Source organism: Pituophis catenifer, unplaced genomic scaffold (assembly GCF_029215685.1).
Source record: "Pituophis catenifer annectens isolate HBS135680 unplaced genomic scaffold, rPitCat1.0.hap2 SCAF_6, whole genome shotgun sequence".
NCBI lineage: Eukaryota > Metazoa > Chordata > Lepidosauria > Squamata > Colubridae > Pituophis > Pituophis catenifer.
In genome coordinates, this window is record NW_027256886.1 from 14159426 (window position 1) to 14171717 (window position 12292).

The following is a 12292-nucleotide window of genomic DNA, read 5'->3' on the forward strand; positions in this document are numbered from 1 at the left end:
TTTTCTTAACAAGGTTGATTGAGAGTTTGCTTATGATAAAAGGTAATAATCTAATTTAAATAGCAAAGGCAGCAAGCTTTCGCCAGTTATAAACACATAAGATCACGATGAATATAACAAATCTAGTGACTGGATTAAAAAGTAAGTTTATATACAAAGGCAAACAAACTAGTTAAAAGCAGCTTTTCTTTAAACAAAATAAAAACAGCTGGACATGGGGAATAACTATTGCACAATGCCCTCTTAAAATTACTGCTATAAAATAAAGGAAATGGTAGAAATGGTAATGCTTTTCCATTGATAAAGCTATCTGGCTATCAGATTTGATATACAGGAATTTATAGTGCGCAAACAGCTTGAGTAAAACGTTTACAATTCAGAGAAGACTTTAGGTTGCAAGATAAATTATCGGGATTGAAATGTGCTAAAAATATAGTTGATTACATAATTGAGATTAATTTTTTTCCTCCCCGTATGGGGATAACGCAAAAACAATGCAAAACTGACGGTATGAGGGTTGAGGAGAAAATAAATGTAGTGAATATCGTATGTGATATTTATAATTAACGACTTGTGCAACAAATGCATTGCGGAATGCTTAGCTGCAATGCTATTACATAATGATGGTTAAATTTTGCAGATTCAGAGGAGCTTAAAGCGGCTACTTTAATGTAATAAACTTGCAACTTAAAGACTGCAACAAGTTTAGCACTAAGGCAAAAACGTGAAGGCAAACTGGTTACATTTCTACATTCTGAAAATAAAAAAACCAAGTAAGTGAATAAAAATCATAGGAGCAGGGAACTGAACATCCAAATGTTAAATATTTGTTTTGGTCTCTGGCTTGGATATATTTAACCATTTCCTAACCTTGAATGTCCAAAAGGTGCACCTGAACATTGATTTTTATTTTCTAAATAGGACTGATATTCCCACCCACCCGTCACCCCTTAAAAAAACAACAATAAACCAGAAACAAATGCACTGAAAAAATAAAGAGGACTATCTGAATAAAACATATTGATTATAGTATGAAGCATTAATTAAAACGATACCTCAAATACTTGTGTTGAACTCTCTACTTCATAAACAAATACTGTAGTATAAAAGCAAATAAGATGGAGACGCTTGCAAAGCCAAGGACTAAGAGGGCTGCAAACTGTTCATCAGAAGGCATCATACATTTAGTCTTGGGGTCATCGGTTCTTCCCAGTTCCCCGGTAAGCATGAGCTCACTCCGCTGGAGAATAAAGGCAACAGAAGTGCTGAAAGGTCCATTAAGTTCTTGTGAGGTATCCAAGCATCGGCGGCAAACACACACACGAAACCTATAATCTGTGTTCACCTGAAGGCCTGAGATTTGGTACGTTGTCTCGTCTCCCTTGTACACCTTGAAGGAACAAGAAGCGAGGAAAGAAAACTTAGGTTGCATAAGAAATTGCTATGAAGCTTTAAGTCAAGCTCTTCAAAAACAGAAAGAGCTTTGCTTAAAATTGCAGCACGCAGTATCTCAACGTTTGCCAAGTTCCTGGAGAGAGAACATCTGGAGAGAAAATCCAAAAGGTGCTTTTCCAAAAGGCAACTCCACTTCCTTGGTTTTTCCTAGAAAAGACTTTGCTTCTCATCCAAGAAGCTTCTTCAGCTTCAGAATTTCTTGAATGAGAAGAAAAACATTTTCAAGGAAAAACCAAGGAAGTGGAGTTGTCTTCTGGAAAAACATCTTTGGGGCAACCATTTTTTTTAAAAATTTGATTTATATGCCGCCCTTCTTCGGAGACTCAGGGCGGCTTACAATGTGCTCAGCAATAGTCTTCATCCTTTTGTATATTTATACAAAGTCAGCTTATTGCCCCCACAACTGGGTCCTCAATTTACCTACCTTAGAAAGGATGGAAGGCTGAGTCAACCTTGAGCCTTGGCGAGATTCGAACCCTGCAGTAATTGCAGGCAGCTGGTCTTAATAACCAGCTTAATAACAGGGTGCCTTAGACCACTGTACTACCAAGGCTCTTAGGGTCTTAGGGTAGTACTACACTGTACTACCCTAACCCTAACCATGCCCTGGATGACTGAGAAGCTCCATAGACATCTGGAGAGAAAAGTTGACATTTCAGGAAAATGAATTTGATAACTAGACAGAGTAGTCCTAGTCACGTTTTTATGACCTTCCTAAAAACCAATAGGATAGGAGCTGTTGAGATTTCTTGGGACATGGGAGGCAGATACTGAGATGGTCCCTGGTCCCTGTGATGACATTTCCTGAGAGAAGGAATACAGAGTAGTCTGCACTATTTGAACTTGTTGGAAAGGTATAAACAATTGGGAATAAAAGATAATGTAGTGGTTAAGTATATATAGCTTCCAAATGCTCTTCAAGGGCAGCCCCATTGCAATATTGAAAACAAGAGGGCATGAATGACTGTTAGAAGAGCCTCCTGTTCCAGAGGAAATTGTAGGTGGCACTCTTTGCACACACTATACAACCACTCAATAAGAAAAATACACATAGTGCATATTCCAACATTTCTCCAGCTACACCAGCTACACCTGCAGCCTTGCCATTTTTAAACATTTATTCTTTTCTTTTCGTTCTTTTTTTTTCTTTTACACCAAGATATATAGACTTTAATTCAACATACCATGATCATTCCCATTTAAGCGTTTATCATTTTCACAAAGCTTATCCTTTACATCCTAACTCTTTTCATCACTTCTGTTTTTAACTTCTCTGCTGCTGGCCCCTTGTTTAGCTTCCTGACAAAAGGAAGATGTGGGTACTCGAACACTGGAGATTTTAAAGAAGAGATTGGACAGCCATTTGTCTGAAATGGTTTCCTGCTTGAGCAGGGGGTTGGACTAGAAGACCTCCAAGGTCCCTTCCAACTCTGTTATTCTGATTGTCATCACCATCATCTTCATTTTCACTTTCCCTCTTTTATTCTTAATGGTTTAGAATTAATTATTCTTAATTGTTCCTTATATCTGACTATATTCACTCCGACTATCTTGTTCTCTATACGCACATTATACAATATATTTCATTATTCTTGAATATGCATTTTTCTAGGCACACACACCAGCAATAGAATTGAGTGTTATAATGCGAAATACATAATTTCTGCCATCTTCATAGATCTGTAAAAAAATTTAACTTCTCACTTCCAAGTAAAAAACAAAACAAAACAAGAAAGACATAGCAGTGTATAATGTAACAATTACTAAATACTGTTTGATCCTATCATAGTAGCCATACAAATATCACCGCTTTCCCAGGTACACAGGAAACATGACGGGTTGGGCAAATTTTACTTTATGTAATGTAAACTATGTACAAGGTTAGATTAACAGAATCTTGCAAGTATGATAGAGCAAATCTTCCACTGTCTTTTTTTTCCCAGCATGAAAAGTTAGGGAAGTTCATTTCGAAGTCTCTTTCTCTGACCGTTATGTAGTTGTGGGCTGTGCACTTCCTTATCGGAGTGTTGCTTAGAAAGTATCCCTTCCTGCACCCCACTTAACCCCACCCCTCTCTTCCAAGGTCATTCCCAAGAGCCTTGATAGTACAGGGGTTTAGTGCACCCTGTTATTAACACAGCTGCCTGCAATTTCTGCTGGTTCGAATCTCTCCAAGGCTCAAGGTTGACTCAGCCTTCCATCCTTTCTAAGGTAGGTGAAATGAGGACCCAGTTTGTGGGGGCAATAAGCTGACTTTGTATAAAATATACAAAAGAATGAAGGCTATTGCTTAACGCATTGTAAGCCGCCCTGAGTCTCCGGAGAAGGGCGGCATATAAATCAAATTAAAATAAAATAAATAAAATAAATAAATGTACCATTGCAATTTTTGCCAGTACAATTCCATTCCAGCATGCAGCCTAGGTCACCACTCAAAATTACATCCCAAACTGTCATCTATTTCTTTTTCCTTAAGCAGTGAGAGACATTTGTAAGATGGTGATGTGATGTATGTTTTTTACCACTGCTCCATATTATGAACTGCCTGAATAAGGTAAAGGTAAAGGTTCCCCTCATACATATGTGCTAATTGTTCCCGACTCTAAGGGGCGGTGCTCATCTCTGTTTCAAAGCCGAAGAGTCAGAGCTGTCCGAAGACGTCTCCGTGGTCATGTGGCCGGCATGACTAAACGCCAAAGGCGCATGGAACGCTGTTATCTTCCCACCAAAGGTGGTCCCTGTTTTTCTATTTGCATTTTTTATGTGTTTTCAAACTGCTAGGTTGGCAGAAGCTGGGACAAGTAACGGGAGCTTACCCTGTTATGTGCACTAGGGTTTCGAACTGCTGAACTGCTGATCTTTCGATTGATAAGCTCAGCATTTTAGCCACTGAGCCACTGCATCTCCTTTTTAGTTAATATAAAATTAGCAGAAAAGTATACATATAAACACCATTCTTTCTACATCCCAGCTATGAAACAAATGCTCCATTTTATATTTTACTTACATTTTACATACACTTGGAAATGCAAATAAAAATTAAAACCCAAGATTCTGTAATTGCAAACCCAACCCGACATAACTGGGGTGCAAACCCTGGATGACCACAAGGTGGCAGGAGAGATATATAGAAAAACCTAACTCTTACTGCCATCAAGTGGTCTTCTGAATTTTGGCAGCACCCAATGATTTATTTTAACCAAAACTACCACCCAGGAGTGACCTTTTAAGTTTGAAGTAAAAATTTGATAGTGGAAATGTACTGAATAAAGAATAACACTTCAAAAGGTGAGTCAATTATTTTGTGCCAGATGGAAAGATTATTGTCCTTCAATAATGGTGATCAAACTCTGGCAGAAAACGGAACAAAATATCTTTTCCCATTAGTCTGCTGTGATTAAACAATTGCCAGCTCTAAGCTACACAACACAACATGACAAATAGGGACTCTACAGCAAAATTATTAGATCTTTTCCTCTCAGATCCTATTATAATAGTTTTATGCTTCAAATAAGATAAGCGCCCTGCAGTCAAATAATTAGAAATTTGCATGTGTAAATTGCCATAATTAGAAAGATGGAAAAATGATACCCTAAATGCATATTTAATATGCCTCAAATTTGAAAATCATGAATTAATGCAATGGATAAATTGCTCCTTTTATTCAAAAATTACTGAGAACAGTACATAGGCCAGTTAAAGAAATAACGATGAGAAAATTTCATGATGATGCGTTACTTTATTTTATTTTTATTTATGTATATTTCATATTTCCAAATCGCCCATCTCCCTCAGAGATTTACCAATAGTGCCATTTTTAAAAATCCTCCTATGAGTTGTGACTGAGATTTCACCAGTTCAGGCTAAACAAACAGGGAAATTATGATTCAATAGCATGTGAATGGGAGAAAAACTGAATTTGCATAAGGCATGACAAAGGGTATTCAGAGTTGGATAGAAGACAAAGCCAAAACAGTGGCTTTATTGACAATCAAGGTTTTTAAAAGGAAATGTCTTTCAAATAGACATTATTTTGATCTTAATAGTGAACCCCTGTTTGCCCATGAAGCCCCAAAGGATATAAACAAACCAGTGGTGGGTTGCCCCCGGGTGGCACCGGTTCTATAGCTTTGCTTTGCTGGCTGGAGAATTCTGGGAGTTGAAGTCCACCAGGCTTAATGTTGCCAAGGTTGGGGACCCCTGAATTAAAGCACAACCACCCTTTATATTCCTTATACCAGTGGTTTTTAAAAACTTTTTTCCTCTCACAACCCCTTCCCACTTTCAACTGGTGGAGCCAATTTGTGTGAGTCACCCCAATGTATATATATATATATCTACTAGTCATTTCAGCTAGCAAAATAACAAAAAAACAGGCACAAAGCTCAGGAAAAGTCACCCCTAATGCATGCTACAAGGTCTCAATTTTTATAAATTTAATGTGGTTGATTATATTTGAAAGCCCACCTGCTTATTACATATGCCCTCTCCGACAGCTAAAAGCATGATCATCAAGCAATTATCATGCTAACAAATCAGTGCATCTGTAGATAAATTCATGCCAAAATCTGTTTTTTTGGCTACACAAATATGCCAGCAAACTTATCTTTTCTGTTTCCAGCAAGGAAGAATTCTTAAGAAATTTTCTTTTCAAGGCTTGTACTCTAATTTTGTTCTCAAAATCAATTTGTCTATTGTCTTGCTTTATGTTAGCTTGGGACAATGGCTAAAATGGTTTTGGAAATCATTCACTATATTTGGAAAAGTAAAACAGGAACAATTTGAATTATCTCTCCAGGATTTATAACCCGCTATTAGCTATGCAGGAGGCAAATTTTGTCTGGTTGCAATGAAAATAAGACACAAATGGTTGAACAAGTAATTTTAGAAAAGAATAGAACAGAAGCGTTGGAAGGTACCTTGGAGGTCTTCTATCCAACCACCTGCTCAGGCAGGAAACCCTACAACCATTTCAGACAAATGGTTGTTCAATCTCTTCTTAAAAACTTCCAGTGTTGGAGCATTTCACAACTTCTGGAGGTTATTGGTTTAAAAAATTCTCACTTTTATCCCCTATATTCCATTTAGGTAGTTATTTTCTTTTAATCAATAAGTGCCTGGGGAAATTTAGCCTATATTATAGTTTTTTAATTTTAAGTTATTTTTACTTGGGTAGGCAATATACTTAAAACTTAAAAAGCTATAATATAGACTGCATTCTAGAACAGCTGTAGCTTCCAAGTAGTTTTCACTGCAGTAAATTCAGTCAAGAGGTGAAAAAGATATGAGTGGTTGAAGGGTCTTCTGATCTAAGGAAGAGTGAAACTTATATGCCACATGAACTTTGATCAGAATCTGTACATCCACGAAGGCTCTCAGATTGTGCACCAGTTTTGAATAGGGAAATGCGAGCCCACTCAAGATCAAAGAATCTTCCGATCTTGTCAGGATTGAGACCAAGCCTGTTCTTCCCAATCCAGACCCAAATACCCTCCAGGCAGTTGGTTAAGACCCTTGTTGTGGCTCCATTACCTGAGCCTGTGTCATCAGCAGGAGAGGACTCCGAGAGTGAAGGAGAGGAGTTGGCAAGGCCTCCCTCTCCAGGACCCTCCTCTCTGGCAATGCCTTCGGTGTCCGCCGAAGGGCAAGAGATAGGGCCAGGGCCAAGCACGTCCATGCAGCCACAGGTGGACAGTGATGAGGGTAATGAGTCTTGGCTGGATCCCCAGCAGCGTCGCAGAGATAAGCGCGCGCAACAGAAGAAAAGGCATGCCAGAGATTAGGCTGAGTCACTGGACCACACCCCACAGGATATAAAAGGGAGTGAGGTGGCCATTCAGACTCTGTGACGGACAGAACTAACTACTATTGAGTCACATTGCATCTTTGGAAACAACATTATCGGCCTTGGATTTATTTTACGAACTGGACAATTCTTGACTGTGGGTATTTTGTTTATTGAGTAAAAGTTCTTGGCAAGCAGCTACTGGGTTGCTGCCAAGCGTCTTATCGGAAGAATTGGTTGTCTGCCAGTTTATTTAAACCCTGGCTGTCTGTTTGTGTGTGTGTGTGAGACGGGGACAGAACAACCCTATAGGATCTACATGCTAGAGCAGGGGTGGGCAATTGTGGCTCTTTTACAACCTGTGGACTTCAACTCCCAGAATTCCTGAGACAACTGTCTCAGGAATTCTGGGAGTTGAAGTCCACAGGTTGTAAAAGAGTCACAATTGCCCATCCCTGCGCTAGAGCATCCACAGTATGAGTCCAAAGGACTTGTGAAATTCTATTTCCCCAGCACCAATTTGTAGAGCAATAGAGAAATAGCGAGTCTTGTGATTTTTTAGTTGCACGCTCTTGTCGCCTGACTTACTTAGCAAAATTTCAATGAGAAAAATAACAAGAGTTGCAAAGGAGACCAAATCATGCCTGCTGCTTTGAGTTCCTTGAAGAGAAACCTACTATCAATATTGCAAAAACAGTTGCCATGATAGAAGAAGAGGGGGACAACTTATTTTCCAAAGCACCCAAAGCCAAGATAAGAAACAATGTATGGGAACTAATCAAGGAAAGAAGCACCCTGGAATTAAGGAGAAACTTCCTAACAGTGAGAACAATTAACCACTGGAACAGCTTTCCTTCAGAAGTTGTGGGTGCTCTGTCACTGGAAGTTTTAAGAAAAGACTGCACAACCACTTGTCTGAAATGATATAGGATCTCCTGCTTGAGCAGAGGGTTGGATTAGAAAACCGCCAAGGTTTCTTTCAACTCTATTCTGATTAATTGATTGATTGATTGATTGTTCCACTAAGCCCTAAACCTATTGAGACAACCTGCTTCATTTTGGGGGAAGTTGGGATATAGTGGCTAGAGCCACAGAATCTACCAGTTTCTGGATTTGTACAATAGACATTACCTGATTAGTAAATAAATCCATCTTCTGCTTCCTTCCTCCACATATACCATAAAAATACAATGTGCTTCACTTAGTTTGTGAACTAATCTATTTTTGGAGAATTCACCACTTGTAATGACATGTGGGAGTGACCTGCAATAGGAATGGGGATGGGGTGAATGGCTTAAAAGGGACCCTCCCTAATTTCTTGGTCTGCAAAGGGGACAGGGAGAAATGTTTCTTGACTTTGAAGATTTTTTTAATGTAACATTACAAATAAAGTAGAATAAACTCATCTTGCTGTGTTTCTTGTCTAGACTATCTCACAAAGCTGAAATCATGAACATGAAACTAACTAAAGGGCTAGGGTTGTATAACAATCTAACCCACAAAAAGTTTAAGCAAAGTTAGCATTAAACAAGAATTGCACGTTTTATCAAAGTTTCTGCTAAGTCTTAACCTAACCTGTAAGCACTCCTATAACACGTTATCAGTATTGTAGTGTTAGGGCAAGATTATTGATGCTCCTGTTTTGCAGGATTTTTTGGATGCAAATTTCACAGCACTGAAAAACCTGTAAAAACCCCATGCTCTCTACATGGGGCTCCCCTTGAGGAGCACCCAGAGGCTCCAACTGGTGCAGAATGTGGCCGCGCGGGGGATTATGGGAGCGAGGGGGCGCTCCCATGTGACACCTCTCCTGCATGAGCTGCATTGGCTTCCAGTGGTCTTCCGGGTGCACTTCAAGGTGTTGGTTACCACCTTTAAAGCGCTCCATGGCATAGGACCTGGGTATTTGCGGGACCGCCTTCTGCCGCCGATAGCCTCCCACCGACCAGTACGCTCCCACAGAGAGGGACTCCTCAGGGTACCGTCAGCCAGGCAATGTCGGCTGGCGACCCCCAGGGGGACCTTCTCTGTGGCAGCTCCTGCCCTCTGGAACGATTTGCCCCCGGAGGTACGAAGAATATCGGATCTCCGGGCCTTTCGCCGTGCCCTAAAAACTTTTCTTTTCCATCAAGCAGGGCTGGCGTGAACCCCCCCCTTTTTTTTTTAGTTTTTAAATTGTCAATGGATTTTAGTTTGAATGTTTTAAATTTTGGGCCAAAGTCATGTAATTCTTTTAAAAAAATTAAATTTTGTATTGGTATGTGTTTTAGTTCTGGCTGTGCACCGCCCTGAATCCACTAGGAGAAGGGCGGTATACAGATTGAATAAAATAAATAAAAATAAATAAATAAAATATCTCCAGGTTTCTTGTAAACTGGCCTTAGTTATCACCAAACACAACCATTGCCCTAGGAAGCAGCCCAGGTCATTGGGAACAAGTTTTTCATTGATTGCTTTCATTTCTCATCTTTCTATGCTAGCACAAATTCAAGTCTAGGGTCCTCTCTTGAAAACAAGGGTGTAAATTCATGACAAACACACAAAAATGGAAGCAACAGTCAACCAGTAGCAGATACAGCCACATTCCCCGTGTTTGTAAACTATCCTGTAGCACGTTCGGTCAATTACACAGAGGACATTGCTTGTAAACAAGGCAGCGTATTGAATTTTTTTTTCACGTCACTACAAAAAAAAAAAAGGAACATCATGTAATGCGTAATTGTTAGCTACATGGCTGCATGCTGCTGAATACTTGTCATTGAAGCTCTATGGTGAAGATATAATATAAGCCCTAGTATGAAAGAGTACTATCATTTTGTATTGTTTTCTCTTAATATGAGGCACGTTCATTGCTATTATGATCTGATTTAACAGCATGAGTTTCTTAATTAAGAGTCTAGCAAAACTATACTACTGTGCATACACAGATGTTTGTTCGGTCGTGTTGGAGAAACGACTCCCATACTACTATGCATGAAATCCAGCTTAGAATGATCAACTAATAGCAACTTTGAAAAATGCTGAGTGATTGTTGTCCATTTGCTGTGATATTTCAATCTTCAATGTAGATATTCTCTCTCTCTCTCTCCCTCCCTCCTTCTTCCTCCCTCCCTCTCTCTCTCCCTCCCTCTCTTACATGTTTTCCCCACTTTCAGATACCCACTGAATTTGTTTTTATTTTTCAATACCTCTGATATCAGAAACTATTAAGACTGTTTGCATTCTTTAGATGATGATACTAGTAAACTATTCAGGAGCAAAACCAAAAGTGGCCATGAAAAGCTTCAGAAGGATCTCTTTCAACAGTGTAGTCAAACATTGACAAATAAGTATATTACTCTGAGATTGTAGCAGTGGTGAAATTCAAATTTTTTTACTACTGGTTCTGTGGGCGTGGCTTGGTGGGCGTGGTGTGGCTTGGTGGGCATGGCAGGGGAAGGATACTGCAAAATCTCCATTTCCACCCCACTCCTGGGGGAAGGATATTGCAAAATCTCCAGTCCCACTCCACTCTGGGGCCAGCCGGATGTGGTATTTCCTGGTTCTCCAAACTACTCAAAATTTCTGCTACCGGTTCTCCAGAACCTATCAGAACCTGCTGGATTTCACCCCTGGATTGTAGCGAATAGCTCAGCTGAGTTAAGCAAGTAGCAGTTGGGAATGCTATACAAGGGATCATTAGGAACTGAAGTAATAATAAGATAACCAATATTGTTAATGCCCTACAGAAAACTATGCAGAGTCCTGGTCACTGCATTTCGTCAAGGGCAAAACAGAGCTAGAAAAAGTGCAGAAGTTACCAAAAGGATGAGGGGGCTGGAAGACTTTTATGACAAAAAGATATAACATTAGTGACTCTGGAGCTAACTGAGGGTTGACATACAAGCCGACCTTGACTTATGACTGCAATGGAGCTTGTCCATTACAGGTGCAAGTTGTGACAGCAGTAAAGTGGGTGGCCACACTCCGATTGTGTGCCCTTTTTAGCAGAGATTAAGTGAATGCCACAGTTGTTAAGTGAACCAAGTTGAATTGTTCACTATGAATTGGTTTTGCTGAAAAACAGAAGGAAACGCCAGTTTTCATAAATGTCATAAAATGTGGTCATTTGACCATGGAACACTGCAAATGACTGTCAATGTGGACTGACTGCTCATGGTACAAGATTCAGTCATGTGACCATGGGGGTGAGGGTGGCCAGTGGCTGTCAGATCTTCAGAACCTGGTCATAACCTGTCATCTGCACCACTATAACTGTCTGGTTTGGTTCTGCAACGCAACAGGACAGACACAGATGTCAGAGGATAATTAGAACTGCAGAAAAAACAATTACTACCAACCTGCTTTCCATTGAGGACCTGTATGCTGCACGAGTCAAAAAGAGGGCTGTGAAAATATTTACAGACCCCTCGCATCCTGGACATAAACTGTTTCAACTCTTACCCTCAAAACGACGCTATAGAGCATTGCACACCAAAACGACTAAGACACAAGGACAGTTTTTTCCCGAACACCGTCGGGACACTACAACACCGTCAAACTATTTACTAAGTCTGCACTACTATTAATCTTCTCATGGTTCCTATCACCCATCTCCTCCCACTTATGACTATATGACTGTAACCTAGTTGCTGGTTATCCTTACGATTTATATTGACTGTTTCCTAATATGATGTTATTGCTTGGATGGCTATCAAAGAAGGCTGAGAGCTGAGAAACAAGAGATCCAAAGACTCAATGTTAACCTGGAGTTGAAGGCAGCACATCTTTACGACTCAATGTGAACCTCAGAGTCTTATGTCTTAAATATGCGCAGGTGGATAACAGCACAAAAGAGGCTGGTTTATGAGCACTCCAGAGCCACTTAGATTGGTACTGTGCAAATGAAAATACTGGATTACTTTGTCCACTGCTTATCCTGATTCAACCACGCTGCTCTTACATTAGATAACACTACATAACTTTGCCCAAATTTAGGGGGAAAAAAAACAAGAGTAGTAATAACAGCATTAAAAGCAGTAAAGAGGATCAAACCCAAATTGTAATAAAAAA

At 39.8% G+C, this 12292-nt stretch overlaps 1 protein-coding gene across 1 annotated transcript in view; it reads right to left on the minus strand.

The window, feature by feature from the left end:
* Positions 1-1074: 1074 nt before the first annotated feature.
* The window catches only part of FNDC3B (fibronectin type III domain containing 3B), a 313226-nt gene continuing 302008 nt past the window's right edge, over positions 1075-12292 (minus strand). Inside the window, exon 26 of the mRNA XM_070946542.1 lies at positions 1075-1390. Within this exon, the coding sequence (XP_070802643.1) occupies positions 1079-1390 (312 nt within the window). The 3' untranslated portion in view covers positions 1075-1078. The remainder of the gene's footprint in view (positions 1391-12292) is intronic.